The sequence below is a fragment of the Nuphar pumila genome, chromosome 6 (assembly GCF_984573655.1).
Source record: "Nuphar pumila chromosome 6, dmNupPumi1.hap1.1, whole genome shotgun sequence".
NCBI classification, from domain to species: domain Eukaryota; kingdom Viridiplantae; phylum Streptophyta; class Magnoliopsida; order Nymphaeales; family Nymphaeaceae; genus Nuphar; species Nuphar pumila.
The window spans coordinates 121,774,166-121,794,507 of record NC_143254.1 but is presented as its reverse complement, the minus strand read 5'-3'; the positions used below and the strand labels follow the sequence as shown (position 1 = coordinate 121,794,507).

At 38.4% G+C, this 20,342-nt stretch overlaps 1 protein-coding gene across 1 annotated transcript; it reads left to right on the top strand.

The window, feature by feature from the left end:
- Positions 1 to 1,760: 1,760 nt before the first annotated feature.
- Positions 1,761 to 4,060, top strand: LOC149835982 (uncharacterized). The gene is made up of 2 exons (XM_090010739.1): positions 1,761 to 3,591; positions 3,710 to 4,060. Exons 1-2 carry the CDS (start codon positions 2,116 to 2,118, stop codon positions 3,809 to 3,811), a joined length of 1,578 nt encoding a protein of 525 aa, XP_089866865.1. The 5' UTR covers positions 1,761 to 2,115; the 3' UTR covers positions 3,812 to 4,060.
- Positions 4,061 to 20,342: the final 16,282 nt, after the last annotated feature.

Sequence of the window (20,342 nt, the reverse complement as noted above, 5' to 3'; positions counted from 1 at the left end):
CTCATGGTAATCCTCGTTAAATTACCACCATGATCATTTCCTATTCCTAGAAAAATCTCCATAATGTGTCACTACTAAATAGGTCTTTAGTGAGCATGAATGACCTCTGTCAAAACCTAAAACCCATTTTAATGCATGTGCCCATGTCAATATGAATTATATTTAGGTTGGATCCTTCTCGATCCAAAATTGATCTATGAAAAGTTTGTGCGTAGCCCCCCACTAAGTCAAACAGCTAGGTCACGTAACGTTGGTTTTATAAAAAAAAAAACTGAAAAAAACAAAAAGAAGGCATATCCTACCGACACGACCAAATGTACGTAAGGGCATGTAAATGGCATTAAATAACTTCAAAATTGTGTGAAGGTAGGTCGGTGGTTCATGTGTGTTGGCTCACCCATCACTCATAATTGCTTCGGCATCAGCCCCAATCCATCTTTGGTGATGCACCCCAACTCATTACTAGTGGGTAGAGTGCACCACCTTGCCCTTTAATAGTTGGGCTGGTCCCTCCCCCACATTGCATAGTCAGTGCACATCCAACATGGTTGGGAGGGTCGTCAACCTAATGCCTTCCCACTACCATGTGTATCAAGCAACTATTTATCAAATCTCTTTGTAGGCTTTTTAGACGAATCTGTTGGGGACGAAATGTGAATTAATAACAAGCTCTCATTGTAATTGTTGATTGGATCAGTGGGAGCCATCAACCCCACATGGGTTTTGGGATACGAACTTAGGTATCATGTTCAGTACAAGCCAAGTTTAATCTTATAGAGGGGTGGTTTGCCCTCCACTATACATGGAACTGCCGATCCAGTCCGTGACCAAAAAATGGTATATCACAGAACCAGATCTAAGTTGTTGAGGGTCATCACCCTGGTTCACGGCAGTAGGCTGTGGTCGGCACTACCATGAAATCTTCTGAGATGGCTGTGTCCAGCAGTAGAGGTTTTGCATGGTTCTGATGATGAAGGTTAGTTGGGTCATTAATTTTTTAAAGTGGCGAAGCTGCGTCGGCACCCGCCAGTCTGAATCACAGAATTGCAGACAATTTGTCACCATCTGCGGTGTGAAAACAAAACCCTAGCCTTCAAAAGGAGAGCCGTTTCAGTCATGCATTGGATTCTCCTACTCCTCCAATCTCACCTTTTGGTTCGGCCCCCTATCTATCTATATATCTCTATGCTCACATCATCTCTTCTCCTACTTTTGTCATCTCATGCCAAGCAGTGAAGGAAATGTAAAAAGCCTTTCTTTTTCTTTTTTACCTGATGGCCCGCAACGCACGGTGATTGCTTCCTATTTTAGGCCTTGCAGTTGCATTATTAGCATCACCCGCTTCGTACGTAAATTGTAGGATGGTATTTTGCAATCCTTTCCTACCCCTTATTGTAAAAAGCCTTAGAAAAGGAAGAGCCCCTCTCGATTCTTCTTTACTATGATAAGTCCACAGCTTTCTACGTAAAGGATTCTCTCACAAAATCCTAGAACACACACTGACACTGGTCATCAGCTTTTATTATGTATATATAAAACACATTTCCCCTAGATTCTTAGTTATCAAAAATTTAGAAAGAGAGGCGACGGCATATAAAATAATAAAGCTTTCACCTCAATGGGTTAGCATTGGAAATTATTAAACCAAACGGCAGTATAGTAATTTCATCTGAGCTTTAGGGTAAATCGCTTTTCCACACTGGGGGAAGCAAGAAAGATTACTAATAAAAGGGGGGAGAAAATTATTAACGAGACACAGAGAGAGAGAGAGAGAGAGAGGAAAAGGTGCGGCGTGGTCTTCGAAAAGAGGCCAAAATCAAAAGCCGTGAATCCGCGCAACCTGGCAGGAATGCATGTCCCTCCAACCCTCCCCTCTCTCTATTCCTCAATTACCCCCACGCACCCTCTTCGCCCTCTCTGTATCTGAATCCCCCCACAATTTCCCATTTCCTCTATCGCTAAACCCTCCGCAGGTGGGAAGGAGAGGGGTGCATTTCCTGCCACAACCATGATATTTATCCTTCTTCCTCATATATGAGCTCACCCCACATTGTTCTGCATCAGCAGCATTGATTTTTCTTGCTTGGTTTTCAGTGGCTGTGTTTTGAGAGAGAGATGAAGGAAGGCAATAACAGGAATGTGGAGAAGCTGGTGTGGGATCAGGTGATGAGGGGCAACCCCAGGGGCAACGGGGTCGTGGGCAGCTCCAGCAGGAACCTCACCAGGCTCATGACCTACGCCATCCTCTTCTTCGCCATCACCTACCTCATCTACTCCCTCAACCTCCTCCTCACCGCTCGGACCTGTCGTCCCATCCATCCGTGCGATGACTACGATTGCCCCAAACACTCCGTTTCCGCAGCGGGCCGGATCGCCATCCAGTTGCCAAACATTTCCGCAGCGAGTTCCACCCTGGTGCCGGTGCCGGTGCCGGAGGAGGCTGCGGGAACGGATCTGAAGCACATCGTGTTCGGGATCGCGGCGTCGGTCAGCCTGTGGGAGGGGCGAAAGGAGTACATCAAGCTCTGGTGGAGACCGGAGGAGATGAGGGGGATCGTGTGGCTGGACAAGTCGGTGCGGTGGAAGCGGGAGGAGGGGCTGCCGCCTCTGCGGATCTCCGGCGACACCTCCCGGTTCGCTTACAGGAACCGGAAGGGCCACCGGTCGGCGATCCGAATATCGAGGATCGTCTCGGAGACGGTCCGGCTGGGGCTGGAGGACGTGCACTGGTTCGTGATGGGCGACGACGACACCGTCTTCATCCCGGAAAACCTGGTGCGGGTGCTCTCCAAGTACGACCACCGGCAGTTCTACTACATCGGAGCGCAGTCGGAGAGCCACCTGCAGAACATATACTTCTCGTACGGGATGGCCTACGGAGGGGGAGGGTTCGCCATCAGCTACCCGCTGGCGCGGGCGCTCGAGCGGATGCAGGACCGTTGCATACAGAGGTACCCGGCGCTCTACGGCAGCGACGACCGGATGCAGGCGTGCATGGCGGAGCTCGGCATCCCCCTCACGAAGGAGCCCGGCTTCCACCAGTACGACGTCTACGGCAGCCTCTTCGGCCTCCTCGCCGCCCACCCCGTCACCCCACTCGTCTCCCTCCACCACCTCGACGTCGTCGAGCCCATCTTCCCCAACGTCTCCAGGGTGCAGGCGCTCCGCCGGATCCTCCTCGGCCCCATGCGCCTCGACTCCGCCGCGCTCATGCAGCAGTCCATCTGCTACGACAAGGGCCGGGAGTGGACCTTCTCCGTCTCCTGGGGATACGCCGTTCAGATCTTCCGGGGTAACTTCTCACCGAGGGAGATGGAGATGCCGGCAAGGACGTTCCTCAATTGGTACCGTCGGGCGGACTACACGGCCTACGCGTTCAACACCCGGCCGGTCAGCCGGCACCCCTGCCAGAAACCGTTCGTTTTCTACTACGAGAACGCGCTGGTCGACCGGCCGGACGGCGACGGGACGGTGACTCGCTACGGGAAGCTTCGGGTTCCGGCACCGGACTGCCGGTGGAGGATAACTTCGCCGGAGGTGATAGAGACGATTGAAGTCTACAAGAGACCGGATCCGCTTCTGTGGAACAAGGTACTGGAAAAACGAGGGACATCCATTGCATTTTGTTAAATGTTTTTATCTTTTCTTTGCTTGGTGTTTGTTCGTTTCTTTTTTGCGTGTTTTGATGGAGAATCCGTGGGATTTGCAGTCACCAAGAAGGAACTGTTGCCGGGTTTTGCCTTCGGAGAAGAGCGGCAGCCTGTCCATTGAGGTTGGTGAGTGCAGAGATGGGGAGATCAGTGTGACTTAGATACGCCAACAGAGGGGATTCCTTCTTCTCACTTTCATTCCCTAAATTTTCTTTTTTTTCTCATTTTTTGAGAAAAAAAATGGATTAGGAAAAGCGAACATAGGGAAATGTTCATCATGAGTGTGCATAAAAATTATAAATTAATCTCTCTACCCTGTTTTTTCATAGCTTCATGGCTGTTATCACCTCCTTATGTTGAAGATGGAAAAGTAAAAAAGAAAAAAAAATAGAGATTTAAAACTCTTTAGCTTCCACTCTTTGTAACGTCGGTCTATCGTTCTGCACATCCGCATGGACTAGAGTTAGATCTGTAATATGAGAATAAGAGGTGGACGATAATTTAAAATCCCACTGGCCATCTGTGTTTTCTTGTTTAGGCCTCCAGACGCGTGAGTATGTTGTCAACAACGAGCTGCCGGTGAGATATCACAAAGTGTAGCGCAAAGCGCGTTGTTGTAAGGCCTAAAGACGAGAAACGTCCTTGCTCCTTCTAGGAATCAATGTCATTTTTTCTTTTTGTCGATACTCTGGAAAAGAGCGATGGGGTATTGAACAGAGAGAGAAATAAAAAAAAAGAGAAAGAAACAAAAGGTGAAAGAGAGTGATTGGCTTTGGTGAAGGGTGGTGTAACTGGTGGCGGTTCATCTCTGTCCCGCTGTCTCTCTTTTGCTTGAGTGTTACGTAATCTAGGGAGCATAAAAATGAGGGGTACGGTCTTTTATTATATATTTGTATCCTGCAGTCCTTAAATTAATTTCTGCCTGACCGACTGATTCGGTGTTATACGGATTGTGTTATGATACTTGTGCCCAAAGCTCTGTTTGGGAACTGATAGCTGTGGATGCTTATGGTTTTGTAGAATCCATACCCCCTGTTGGGGAGGCCTCTTAAATTTAGGTTTGATAATTCCCCACTCCGATTTCTAAGTTGTTTGGGATTCAGACTCATTCTGGTTGGACGAGCAACTGGGGTGTCATCAATTCTCATGGATGTCCAAATGGCATCAGCTAATGCACTCTGAAATACATCTTTTTCCTATTTTTTCACTCTTCCAAACGACAGTTAATGCTAGGAATTCCCCAGCTCCTCTTCAAGGGTGCTCCTATGGTGGACCTCCAAACAGAGCCCCTCCTCGTGGCATTTAGTGTCTTTTCCAGAAGTTAAACGAGTAAAATAATGCATCAACGGCTTATGTATATATATATATATATATCAATAACGTGTTTGGATTTAGTTTTCTTGGGGGTCCCTTTGAATGTGCAGACATATATGCCTTTCTTGTTTGTCCGTTTGTTTGCATGAGAGCCTTTTGACGTAAAAGCTGGACAAGAGTTTGGTCTTGAACAGTTTCTCTCACTGTCGTTGGCTTTATTTGTGTATGTAATTATTGGGCGTATGTTGAGTTGAGGAGCAGTTTTTTAGCTGTACTATTCTTCTGCTAACTGGTTTCATGTTAGAATTCACCCATATTTTGGCGTTGATTCCGAAAGGAACAGCTGGGCCCCAACGGACGGTGGTATTGGAATGCGTTCCTAAAGGGATACCTGTCTACATCCATGTAGTCTATCTGAGGAAGGTAGACTAGCATTTATGTGGTTAATGGGTGTGAGAAGAAGGGTTGCAGTGTATGATGTAGTCTATCTGAGGAAGGTAGACTAGCATTTCTGTGGTTGATGGGTGTGAGAAGAAGGGTTGCAGTGTATGACTGGAGTGATTCCCGGGATGGGCTTGTTGTGCAAAAAGAATAGTCATGGGGGGGGCGGTGGAGTAGATTTAGGGCATTTTCACTTATGCTTCTTGGTTTACCTGTTTGATCTCTGGTTGTTGTTTAGTTTGGTGAGATTCTTGTCTTGAAAAGATCATAGTCGCAAGCCCATCAAGTTGACAGGACGTCACAAGTTCAAAATTCAGTGGTGGTGTACCTTTCCACAAGTCGAAGCAAAAGTGTATTCCAAGGTAAGGAGAGACCACAAGAATTTACCAACAGAAGGGTGTTGGTGGTAACCTTGTCAATGTACAAATCATGGAACTTATGGTTAGAAGTTTCAACCTACATACATACATGTAGGGGTGTCAATGGGGCTGGTTTACATGGCCTGACCCTAACAAAACCCTATAAGGTCCGGGTATGGTTATAAATAAAAAGACCGATAAAGACCCAGGTCGGGACTTGAAGGTTTCTATTAATACACAGACCTGGGCATAGTTTGTGAAATTTTATATCAGACCCAGACCTGACCCGATGCCAGTTTCGATAAAGACCCACAAATTTTTCAATGTAAAAATGATAAAAAAAATATGGTTTTAGTGAGTATGGTCCAGATTTGATTCATGTAGTTTTTATCGAGTTCGGGTATGGTTTTTCTTATAGTAGACCCGATTAAACTCTGGTCCAGACCCGATACCATACTCAAAAATATGGTCCAAGTCTGGTTTTACCTGGATCCAAACCAAAACCGTTGACACTCCTACATACATCCATTTAGAAGAGGAATTTTTTTTTGTGTGTGTGTGGCTTACTATTCTCAGCTAGCATTTAATGGACCGGGCTGATGGGGCCATTGACTGGGTAATGGGCCAGGTTTTTGGCCTGGTTCTTAACGGACTCAAGTTTGAAGAGAATTGGCCCAATGAGAAGCCGGTCAGGTCCGGCCTGCCCTGGCCCAAACCTATTTATAAATTCTTAGAATATACAAAAATAAATTAAATAAATAACATAAAATTCAAAATAACACAAAACATTTTAAAGCCTTTTTGTATCATGCTATGATATTTTCAAAATAAGCGATATACTGCTTGAAATGGATTCAACCATTGGTTTTATGCTATGGATGCAAAAAATCACATCCACCCCTCGTATTATAATGCTTAGAAATTGCTGCAAAGCATTGCGTTAACATATTATAATATGATGCTACAACCTTAGAAAGGTAAATAGCAATAATTAACAAATAGCAAGGTTTCATGCAACTAATTAGGTAAACAGTAATAATTAACAAATAACAAGTTTTCATGCAACTAATTAGGTAAACAGTAATAGTTATCCAAGTTACTATGTAATAATTAATTTTTTATTTTTTATATTATTAAAAAATTAATAAATAACTCAAGTTCATCAAGCCTGCCCACTTATATAACAGGCCAAGTTTTGGCTCGGTACCTAAGGGCCCGGGCCTAAAATAATGGACCAAGTTTTATCTCAATAATAGCCCATGGTGTGCCCGGTCAGCTTGGCCATCGGGGAGACCCCATGAGTGCAAGTAGGTCCTAAACTGGTGTGCTGAGTGGAATAGTTTAACTCTTGAGAATTGACTAAATCAGAATCCGCGTAATCAAAATTATATTTTATTAGGGTGAGCAGCTGATAAGATCCAGGTGTTTATTCTTTATGTTTTTTGTTCAACTTGAAATTTAATTACAGCTGATTACGTAGGTTTTGGTAATGCATACAAAATATTGAGACAAATTTGAAATTTTTTGGTAATGCATACAAATATTGAGAGATAAAATTTGAATTTTTGTGATAAATTATAAAAGTCGCAATAAAATCTTGATAGCGTCAATTTTTTTGGCTAGGTCAAAAGGAAAAACTTTCCATCGCCAACTGCACAGTTGCAGCCTCCATTTTGACTCCACTGCCCAACTAAGACTACACCCAACTTCAACCTTGTTACAAGTTTCGATCCATGGACATCTTATGGCAGATAACAATCCACGGTTGCCTCTAACCAGGAAGGCAGCTTCCTTGTAGGCTTTACCGCTTTATATCTTACTGCAACCATGATTTTTCCCTGATTTATGCCAATTATCTTTTAGTTTTTCATGCGTTTACATCTCTCTTTCAATTTCCAATGTATCGAAACTTTTTTACTGTGTTTATTCGAAAGAAAGTGGTATCCCATGTGGTAATCTGAAGGCCCTGTACCACATGGGGCTTAAGAGATATCTGGTAGGGGTCTGCCTAACCCCAGCTTGCCTTTAAAAAAATATATATATTATATTGAAATCTTCCTTTCAAGAAAATTACTAGGAATCAGATTTATGAATATAGACTATATAGTTTAGATATAACCTGGTGTGTGTGTGTGTGTGTGTGTTTAGACCCCTACCAGTCAGTGGCGGAGCCAGGAGTTTTTCCTTGGGTGGGCAGACCTCGAGTCTCGGGGACAATGCTATGGTCTTGAAGGACGATCCATTTATTCGGATCAATGGAGGGGCCAAAAAAATTTGGTTGGTGAAGAGATAAAACTTAAATAAGTCTTTGAATTATATTGAAATCTATTGGTTATCAATGTAAAAAAAACAGCAATATTTATCACAATATACTCAAATCATTTGAGATCAGTCTTGCATACATTCAGCTCAAATAAACAGCAAGGAACCAGAACATTACGCTGCTTTCCGAAAGCAGCTTCTAAAGCTTAAAACGCATAATCCAGAATCCGGTTGAATGCAGATTCGAACTCGGAAAGCGACAAACGCGGGTCCAGATTAGGTGGAAGCTTAGGGTGTATGTGATACCGCTGCCACGGGAAGACATAAACGTGTCAGCACCACTTGCTGATTGATGTCCTGGGCGAGTGCTCGCCACCTAAAACAAACTGCATCTAAATGACAACACACCACAGACGATAATATCCAGAACAGATTGCTGGATTAAAAGTAAACATACACTTATTTTCTGTTTGTCACACACCAGACAAATTAAAACACACATAGCGGTAGGCATTAGCATACAAGACTTAAAATCAGATTCTTTGTTTCTTTAGGAAATATCGCTGGAGGCACAGTATTTTTTTTTTCGGTTTCAGATTCTGAGGTGGGCGACTGCCCACCCCTGGCTCCGCCACTGCTACCAGTTATACAACCATACCCTTTGGGGTTCGAACTTGCAACGTCCCAACACAAACTGTTCCTGTCGGTTATTAGGTGCGGTTGATGATACAATACAAACGGAAAGGCCGGACGTCTTCTTGTTGACGCCATGTCGCCGGTGGCACGCCAACATAGAAATTAAGCTTCCCATGCCCAGTGTGCACAAAATCCGGGGTCTACTACCTAGCTATGGAGTCTATGTTTTGTTAATTTTCTAACCTCTTAAAAGGTTTGAGAGACGCCAAAAATCACCATATGGCTTTGACCCTAATTTGATATTAACCATGGAGTAATTTTCAGCAAAATAAAGAGGATGTTGCATAACGTATAAATTACTCACTAATTATTATTATTATTACTCCTACTACTAAATTCAATTCTTGAAGTTACTAGAGGAATTAATACTACTAGATCAACGGCCTAACCTCATGGATAGGGCAATATATAAAAACAATACCAATTTAGAGGATGACTATAGAATCCAAAACTAAATTCAATACTTATAATTTATGAAAAAATAAAATAAAATAATACCTATTATGTGCTTCTCCTTAAAAGCTAAGAATTTCGGTTCAACCCAGTGTTATAAAAAATGTGCCTTGAGGCGCAAAAGGCGCACTTTGCCTTGAGGAGACCTCAAGGCACCAGCCTGAGGTTTGAGGCACGAAAAAAAAAAGAAAGAAGAAGAAGAAGAAGAAGCTTTTAATTAGTTTTTACTTTTATTTTTAATTAGTAAGTTTTTAATTGGTTTTTTAATTAGTTTATACTTTTATTTTTAATTAGTAAGCTTTTAATTGGTTTTTAAATTAGTTTATACTTTAATTTTTAATTAGTAAGCTTTTAATTAGTTTTTTAATTAGTTTATACTTTTATTTTTAATTAGTAAGCTTTTAATTAGTTTATTTTACTTCTTATATGTTAATCTCATATTTTTTAGTAGTTATTTGAGATTTTTTATTGCTTATTGGTAGAAGAAGCTTTTAATTAGTTTATTTTACTTTTTATATGTTAATCTCATATTTTTTAGTACTTATTTGAGATTTTTTATTGCTTATTGGTTGTTGCTTTATAGGACATTATATTTTTCAATTATATAATTAGTTTTTTTAGTTATGTAATCAGTTTCTTACTTACTTTTATATGTTAATGTCATATTTTTTAGTATTGATTTTCTATTTCTTATTGGTTGTTACTTCATCAATAAAGTATTTTTTTATTTAATTATATTTTTAGATAATTTTATAATTTTCTTAAGTTTTCAAAAAAAAATTGAGGCTTACGTTTTATGCCTCGCTTCAGTTATTGGTGAAGCTCCTCACTATGCCTCAACGTTTTTCACAACATTGGTTCAACCATTCTAACCAATATCTTTCACCTTCAACTTCATTTAAGGTTTTGCTCTCTCTCTCTCTCTCTCTCTCTTTCTTGTAGTGCATTAGGGTGCGCTTGAGAGCTTGAAGTTTTTTGTGATAAAAACATCCATGAAAAAATATCTGGATGAACTTTTTCTTGACAAAAAAATCATAATAAAAATTAATCCCCTGTTTGATATAGAAATGGGAAACCGAGAGTGAGAAAAGAGAGGGGATGGAGTTTGCCCCCAACCAGAGTAGAAGAAGAGAGAAAGAGATGAATTGGTTTGGGCCGTAGAAGAGTCACCTTTCGGAGGGTTAGTCTCGGGTTGTTTTTTTTTTGAGAAATTTTCAAATAACCACAAACTTTTTGGTCTAATTCATGTGCACACCTAAAGTTTTAAAGTTTTCAACTTCCTTACAAAGTTTGACAGGGTTAAACAAATGACACCAAGTTAGTTAATTCCATAATTTCTATTAATTATCCATTACAAGGGACATTATACCCATACACCTTTCCCAAATTAAAGGTCTTAGTTATTAAGAAACTTGCTCTGTCCTCCTTAGCAACACCTCTCTCTCTCTCTCTCTCTCTCTCTCTCTCTCTCTCTCTCTCTCTCTCTCTAGTCTAGTAGGGAAACAGGTTGGGTGTAGGCTAGATCAAGCTTGATAGAGCAGCCAACCTGATTTTTGTAAAACTAGATCCTATTACGAATCTGGATTTTCATATTCAAACAATCCGGTATTGGATCCATTGTACAACAAACAACAACAACAACTACGCATTCATCCCAAAATAATTGGGGTCGGCGATATGAACCAAAAAAGAAAATCATTCAGGGTCTTTCACATGAATCCTTCTCCTCCAATCATTTCTATCCAATGCCATGTCCTCGGTGAGGTTCAAAGCATTCATATCCTTTCCTATCATCTCCATCCATGTCTTCCTAGGCTTACTCCGACCTCTTTTAACTAATATATTTTCCCATTTCTCCATCCTTCTAACTGGAGCATCATTAGGCCTTCGTCGAATATATCCAAACCACCATAAACGATTCTCTCTCATCTTATTTTCAATGGGTGCAACACCTACCTTATGTATCTCCTCATTTCGAATCTTATCTTTTATTGCATTTCCACACATCCATCTAAGCATACGCATCCTAGCTACACTCATTTTTTGAATATGATGTCTCTTGGCAGCCCAACATTCCGTACCATATAGTAAAGCGGGCCTAATAGTCGTCCTATAAAACTTTTCATTCAACCGCAATGGCATTCTACGATCGCACAACACTCCAGTTGCACATTTTCATTTCATCCACCCAACCTTTATCCTATGATTTACATCTCTATCAATTTCTCCATACTTTTGAATGATAGATCCTAAATATTTGAAACAATCATCCACCGGTATTTCTTGCTCACCAAGCTTCACTACACTCCCATCACTACTTTGTTGCTTACTAAACCGACATTCCATATATTATGTTTTACTCTTACTCAACTTAAAACCTCTTGCTTCCAATGTCTGTCTCCATATTCTAACTTAGCATTAACCCCAGCTCTAGACTCATCACTCAAAACAATATCATCAGCAAAAAACATACATCATGACACATTTTCTTGAATTGATCTCGTAAGCTCATCCATCACTATAGTAAATAGGAAATGGCTTAATGCAGATCCTTGATGTAACCCAACCGTTATAGGAAAATTGGTTGTCACCCCTCCACAAGTGCGGACATTGGTTACTACTCTTTCGTACATATCTTTAATTATACTAATGTACTTGAGAGAAACACCTTTCTTCATCATTGTCCACCAGAGAATATCCCTAGGTACTCTATTGTATGCCTTCTCCAAATCAATAAAAACCATATGCAAATCTTTGTTCATCTCTCTATTTCTCTCAATAAGTTGTTTAGAAAGATGTATACCTTTCATAGTTGATCTTCCAGGCATAAAACCAAATTGATTCTCCAATATCATGACAACCTTCCTCAACTTAAACTCAATCACCCTCTCCAAAAGTTTCATAGTATGACTCATGAGTTTTATATCATGATAGTTTGTGCAGTCTTGTATATCACCTTTATTCTTATATAGAGGCACCAAAGTACTCTTCCTCCACTCATTAGGCATCTTATTTGTCCGTCAAATCTTGTTAAAAAGATTTGTCAATCATTCTAAACTTTTCTCTCCCAAGCATTTCTAAGCCTTGATAGGTATACCATCTGGGCAAACTGTCCTTCTTGATTTCATTTTCTTTAAAGCCTTTGCAATTTCTTTCTTTTGAATCTTGCGCATGAAGTCACGATTCATCTCATGAAAAGGAATGGAGAAGTCTCCAAGATCCTGAGCATGACTTTCATTAAATAGCTTATCAAAATAATTTTTTCATCTCTCCTTAGTTTCTTCATCTTTGACTAAAACCCTTTGTGTTTCATTTTTAATACATCTAACCATACCCAGATCCCTTGATTTCTTATCTCTCATTTTTGCAAGCCTATAAATATCCTTTCTGCCATCTTTGGTATCCAATTTGTCATAAACTTCCTTATATACCTTATTTCTCACGTTTCAAACTACTTTTTTAGCTTCCTTCTTTGCTATCATATGCTTCTCCAAATTCTCATTATCACGACTCTTACTTAGATTTCTATAACACTCTCTTTTAACTTTAATAGCTAATTTGACCTCTTCGTTCCACCATGATGTATTCTTACCTAGCAGTGCACCGCTTTTAGACTCACCCAGTACCTCTTTAGTCACCTTTCTCATGTCACCCGCTATCTTATTCTACATTGATTCTGAATCCTCCTCGAGACAGCAATCAGCTTCGTTAACTACCTGTTCTACAAACATTCCTTGTTTAACTCCTTTCAGTGCCCACCACTTAGTTCTAGGATCTATCCTATGTCTATCTCTTTTGCGGCATTGTAAATATGTAAAATCTATTGATTTCTGTGGAAAAGTTAAAATGGGTTAGATTAGATGCAGTCACATTTTTTTCCAGATTTTGACCCAAATTCAACAAAGCCCAAACATATTTTTCCACAATCTGATATGGATTTGGCTGTACAGTATCTGAATTTGACAATATGGATCAGACCTGGTTCAAACTGACAGAGAATCTCAGCCGTTTAGCATTTCTAATAATCAACCCCAAAACCTTCTTCATATCAGTTCGGGTTTGTTTGGGTCTAATTTTAATTGTGATGTAAAAATTGGCTGTCATTAAAACTCCATCCATTAAATATCTTGACATCATACCAAAGATGAGCCAAAACCCAACCTGTACCCTTTATAAATAATGGAGTTGAAAATAGGCTGGATATGGGTCAAATCAGGATAGATCCGTTCTAACTTTTGAAGGATGGATTAGGTTTCAAATTTGAACCCAAATTGAATTGTAGAATAATGGTAAGGTATTACTAGATCTAAGAAACGGGTAAACAAACTGATTTTTAAGGAAAAATATAAACGACTTGAGTTTGAACCCACTATAATCCTGAATAGTACATGTATGCTTATATGATTCTAACCGAGATCTAAATAGACCCTGACTTTGTCTATTCTAGATCTGAACTAGATTCAGATATATATTATCTGGATCGGATAATGTGAGCTGAATCCAATTTGAACCTGGGTGAAAACTCCCACCCGTTCTCATCCCTAATAAATAGGGCAACAATTGTAATTGTGATGCTCCAAAGTAAGAAAGAAATTCGGGTTTAAGGATAAAAAGGTAATTTAATGGAGTGAGAAGGCAAGAACAATGAGTTGCCAATTTACCCATGAGTTAACGTAGACTCATGGTTAATTGCATTTGATCAACGGTGATAATGCTTTGATGGACATTTGAAAAGCCAAAAACCATTAGCGGTCTCGGACTTATCTGTACGGTGTCTAAGGACGATCTCCTTTTGGTGGTAAAAAAACGGGGGCTCCGCGTGGTTGGTAGAAGCGGTCAGTGCATGTCTCCCTTGTGGTGGGACGTTGCAGGTTCAAACCCCGGTGGTATCTTCAATCTTAACTGGTGTGGGTCTGCCTAACCCCAGCTTGCCTTTAAAAAAAAAAAAAAGTTTCTTTCTTTCCTTCTCGAAACAGGGAGCTTTCCTTGCCGATAAATTTGGGGTTTGCTTGAAATTAGCTTAAGATAAGTAGGGTGGTTCAGTGTTCTCATAATTAAGGAACGTAAGTACGTTAAGTCAAATTGAGGTACAAAAAAGGAAATGGTGATTTTAGGCCTCTAGTGAACATAAAATAGTGCTGTTGAAATCCATCTCAAAGAATGATGGAAATATTATGTCGAAATAGTGTACCCACCTGAATTTTAATACCATCTCTTGTCTTTGGATTCGGATCTAAATCCAAAATCTAAATCCATTAGGTAGGCCCCAACATGGGACCGTGCCCCACTAGAGTATTGGGTCATATCTTACGTGAACACGAGTCCATTGGAATTGGATATACCTGAATCCAAAACTATAAAGTGGTGGTTGGGAGTAAATTCTAACTTTTTCCGTTTTTGCAATAAAATACATTCTTCCACATGTTTTTTTATTTTTTCAGCGTCATCAACACTGATAAATTCTTACTGTGAAAAACTTCAAGTTCTTATTTCCAAAGGAGAAATTATCTCCAGCAATCAAACACACCCTTAAGGTCTCTAAGAACATGATGTCTTCATTCGATTATTTTTCAAACTTTTTGAGATTAGTTTAGTGAAAATCATAGTGATAATTGACTTTTTAGGAGGTGCTTGATTGTGTGGACTGTAGGAACTTAATTTTGCGGAAGTGCAGATTCGGTGGGTTGAAGCGTGCGTAGTTATGCTTAGAATGGACAAGGATGGTCAAGGTTTTACAACCCTCTTACAATGTGCAGTAATTTTCTGTATACCCAAAAAATTAAATGTCCTTGCACTATCTTGTATTACTTATGATTTTCTCATATAATCTTGGCTTCATAGCGCCATTTTTGTAAACATGTATAGGGTTGATTTTAGAGACATCATTAGGAGAAATTCCTTCAACCCAAGAGACACATCTCTTGATATTCATACATGTAATTGTATTTTATTGTAAGTTAATTATCTTATTAATTTAATTTAATTATGTTTATCATTAATTGTTACATGTATGAACAGTTATAACCTTTTGGGAGAGAGAATGACCCTTGGAGTGGCCCAACGGTCCTCTTTTGCCATTATCTTACATCTCCCACTTGGTCATAAGGGATATCATATGTTTTCATGTTTGTTCTAAACAGAAACCTTATATACACACTTTTAAGTGATATTTTATTTATACAGTTTATGTGAACTTATTCACTCTCTACTTAGATATGTCTAAGTCTCATCTGACTTACATATCTAGTAAAAACATCCTCTGTGACTACCTTGGTTAAAGGATCTACTATCATGTCACATAAACAAACATAATCAATTGCTATTTCATTTTTTATAAGCAAACTAAGAATATATTGATAAACTTCTATATGCTTGCTCTTAGAACTATCTGCTTATGTTTGAATCGATCTTATAGCAGATTTATTATCGCAATAAAGTTGAAATGGATATCTTGAAATATCCAATTTCAAATCATTTAGGAAGTGATTTATCCACATACCAAAGTTGATTGCCATGTTACAGGCAATATACTCAGTTTTCTAGATATTTCGTGCCAGACACCCTTGCTTCTTGCATGACCATGTAATTGCCCCACCTCCTAACATAATTATATAATCAGAGGTGGACTTTGCTTCATCTCTATCTTTAGTAAAGTCAGTATCTGAATAACCCACAAGCATTAGTCTATCTGACTGATAGCATAGCTTAAGTTTTTTAGTTCTCTTTAGATGTCAAAAAATTATTTTCATTGCTTTTCAATGAGAGAGCCTAGGATTACTTTGATATCTACTCACTAGGCTTACAACAAAGCTTAAATCAGGTATAATGCAAAGCATTGGATACTTCAGGCTTTCAATTGCCTGAGCATAAAGAACATTCAACTTTTCTTGTTTATCTTTTAGACAACCATTCTTACTTAGTTTTAATCCTTTTACTATATGAGTACCCTTTGCCTTGGTACTCTTCATTTTAAATCTTTTTATAATGTGGTCAAGATATTTCTCTTGAATTAGCCATAACAATCTTAATTTTTTATTTTTTATTTTAATTCTAAGAATATATGAGGTTTCACCTATATCCTTCATTTTAAATTGAGAACTTAACCATGACTTGGTCTCATTTATCATGTCATGTCATTTTCTGCAATTTATATGTCATCAATATAGAGAGATAACATATTAAACTTGCTTTTACTATTCTTGACATATACACAGTGGTCAAATTATTTGCCTCATAACCCAACTTGATTATAGCATTGTGAAATGTTAAGTACTACTGTCTTGGTGACTTTTTAAGTTCATATAATGATTTATTTAACTTGTATACTTTATCCTCTTAACTTTTAATTTTAAAACCTTCTGATTGCTGCATAAAAATAATTTTATTTAATTTATCATTCAAAAATATTGTTTTTACATTCATTTGATATAGGTCAAAATTAAAATAAGCTATAAATGCCAAAAATATTATAAATAGAGGCCAATTTGGTCACAAGTGAGTACGTTCCTTCATAATAGATCATTTCTCGTTAAGAATAGCCTTTTGCAACTAATCTTGCCTTTAACTTATCAATAGTTTTAGCTGCTATGAGTTTTTTCTTGAAAACCCACTTACTATGAATTGCCCTGCATCTTTTAGGCAAAGTAGTTAGTTCTCAAACTTCATTTTTTTTATGGAGACCAACTCATCTTTCATTGCTTTCATCCAATGATCAAATTCATTAAAAGCAATTGCATCATCAAAACTCAAGTTATCAAGAGTTTCATCCAAATCTATGAAATAGTATAATTCTTTGCTAAAAAATGTATAATAATTATTTAAATAAGAAGCAGAAGTTATTGTTTTTTTCTATCCAGATTATGAAGTTTGCTCATCATTCACAATTGAATCATCATGCTCTAACTCTTGAGTTGGTACCCTAGAATCATTTATGATATCAAGGACACCATCATGTTCAGGATCAAAACCACTTTCTTTGGTTTTCAAGAATTTCACTTCCCTGCTTTCTATAAATTCTTTCTCATAATTATATAATCTAAATCCCTTTGGGTATCCCATAAAAATATATTTGATAGTTTTATTATCTAACTTATTCCTCATCTGATTAGAAATCAACAAATGAGCAGGTGACCCTTACTTTCGTAAATGACTCAAGTCTAGCTTTCTGTCAACCACAACTCATGAGGTATAAGCTTTACAACCTTAAAAAAACCTTATCTAGAATATACATGGCAGTGCTTATTGCTTCTTCTGAGAATCTCTTGAAAATATTTGCATGTGCTAATATGAATCTTGTCATATTCATTAAGGTTTCATTTCTTCTTTATGTTACATTATTATGTTGAAGTGTATAAGGCATGAGTTATGTTATTATCACTTTATAAGGTCTTAAATTCATCATAGCTATATTTACTTCCTTTATCAGATCTAATAACTTGATTTTTTTTCTTAATAATCCTTCAACTTAATATTTATATGCTTTAAACTTTTCTAGAGCTTCAGATTTCCTAGAGATTAGGTAGATGTATTCATACCTAGAATAATCATTTATTAATGTAATAAAATATGATTTATTTTCATGTGTTTTTATTGTTAAGAGTCCACATATATCTGTATGTACTAGAACTAGTAATTTGCATGCTCTGCTACACTTAGAAAATGGTTGTCTAGTTTTTTTTTTTTATATGCATGGTTCATATTTTTTTAATTCTACATTTTTAAGTGAACACAACAATCTCATGCAAAATATTCTTTTTATTTTATTAACATTCACATGCCCTAACCTTAAGTGTCATAAATATGCATTCACATTAAGTACACAATTAATATAACCAGCAACATTTATTACATTACATATAAAAGGAGTTATATTCAAATGAAAGAAACCATGGTCAGCATCATAGCGACCTCTAAGCTTCACTTTTTTTATTTTTTTCAATAGTGACCTTGTCACCTCAAAAATGAATTTTAAAGCCTTAGCAAAATCCGTTATTGCAAAAAAAAAATCCTTTTCATGGAAGGCACATAAAGTATATTTGTTAGCAGTAGATTGGTCCCTTTTAATTGAAGCTTGTATGTTCCTATTCTGACCACATCATTGTATGTATTATTTCTCATATACACCTTGTGGTCTCCTAGCTTCAGCTCCTTGATTTTCACGTCATTCTTTTATCTTGACTATATGTCGCGTCGCTACTGAGTCAATGCATCTTGGCAGATCACCATCCATGATCAATGACTTAGATATTGTGCAAACAATTTCACGCTCTCCAGTTACCTGTTTTCTTAGATTCTTTTTCTTGGATCTACTTGGGCAATCCTTCTTGAAATGCTCAACTTTTCTACAAGAAAAGCATGCACCCTTGTTGCAGTCTTAGGGTTTTAGTTTGCATTGGGCTCCCTTTGTGTTACTTATTCTTCTTAAATCTCTTGAAAAATGGCCCCTTAGGCTTAAGCCTACAACAGGTTGATGAGAAGGACTCTTGGGTGTTCATGATTTCTCCCTTCTTGTCTTTGTTCATGTGCTCATGCTCAATAGTCAGTTGCAAAAGGAGCTCTATTAGGGTAAGATTTTTTTGGTTCAGTCTCATCGCAGCTGACACTATTTGTCAAGATGGAGGAAGGTTGTTAATTACGATGGAGATTTGCATTCGCTCAAGAATATCATTTTCAGCTATGGCTAAGTTCTTAGTCATTACCAATATATGAATCATATGATCGACTACGTTGTCTGACTCCATCCTACATGAAGTATACTATTCGAGGAGAGGCTAAATATGAGATTTTGAAGTAATATCACACTTCTTTTTAACTTCCTCCATCATCTTCTTGGCAGTCATAATCTTCGAATACCTATATGAGGTCGTCTTGCATGAATGTAAGGTGAGTAGCTCGAGCAAGTTGACCATCCTATACAAACTTATTACATGCTTTCTTTTCTTCTTCACTAGATTTCCCAGTTAGTGAAGGTTTTACTTTGGTTAACACAATTAGGGTCTTATGTGTCAATAAATATTTCATCTTTTTCCTCCACATTCCAAAATTCATTCCATTGAGTTTTTAATTTTGAAAAGTTTAGCTATGTTGATACGATTTGCCATATGCCTAAACAATTCAGTAATGCTAGGATTAATATTAAACTAATTTCAACTACCAATACAAATACCAACTATGTTACTAATGCAAGTTTAGGCATACAACAGTTCTGTAATTTTAATGTAGTACATTAAATGTAATCAAACTTGAACAAGGAGTATTCCATAAGTCAAAAATTCCTTTATGTAATTTTCTAAAAGCAAAAAATGGTTATGCATAATAAAGTTAAATAAGTAACACAGAGCATTGTTTATGTAAGTTTTTGGGTTAAACAAAAACAATAAACTGCCTTTCTATAATTTCAAAAACAATACAGAACATGTTTCTGAAAAAATGTGACAAGCAGAGACACTATTTTTGAAAAACTAGTGAGGTTTCTAACAAAAAATAACATGAAATATGGGGACCTCACTGTAATGATTAAAATATTAAAACTTTAAAGAATAAAACCTAATGAAGAGAGAGAGTGGGTTCTCAACCCTTCTCTCCCAAACCCTAACTCTATTAACCTCTGTCCCCTTCTTCCTTTCTTCGTGATTCGACCGCCCCACCATCTCCGGCGACGGAGTTCTACCACTAAGCCAATGAATTCAATGAGGACGACGAGTCAAGGACCTTGTTGTTCCTTCCTTCTTCTCCTTCAATTGAATGGATTGTTCCCTTCCTCTTCTCCTTCGATCGACCGCCCCACCACCTCTAGTAGTCAGGCCTCACCATCGATGGTCAGTTTTTTATGGATTCATGGGTATGGTGACACCATTGCAAAGGTGTTCACCTCTTCTAATGATCCAAAATGGACTGGGCATGCAAATGGAGTTCGGGTGAGAAAGAGGTTTGGTGTGTGCAGAGTGGGGCAAGCAAACACCGATCTCACTGGGTTTGTTGGGTGTGGATCCTGGTTTTCTGGTAGAGGCGGTCGAAGGGTTTGACCGCCTTTGACCTGCTAAATATGAGACTTTACGTTGATTCCTACCACCAATAACCCCTTAAGAGGGTTTGCTTTTTTGTGACTTTTCCAACTCTGATTTACGACAATTCAAGAGTCTATATTGAGTTCGCTTCCTCTGATTTC

Bases quoted from the DNA above. Each gene is read 5' to 3' on its own strand.
- LOC149835982 (XM_090010739.1), top strand. From the start codon at position 2,116: ATGAAGGAAGGCAATAACAGGAATGTGGAGAAGCTGGTGTGGGATCAG. The intron at 3,592-3,709 runs GTACTGGAAAAA...TGGGATTTGCAG, and splicing joins ATCCGCTTCTGTGGAACAAG to TCACCAAGAAGGAACTGTTG.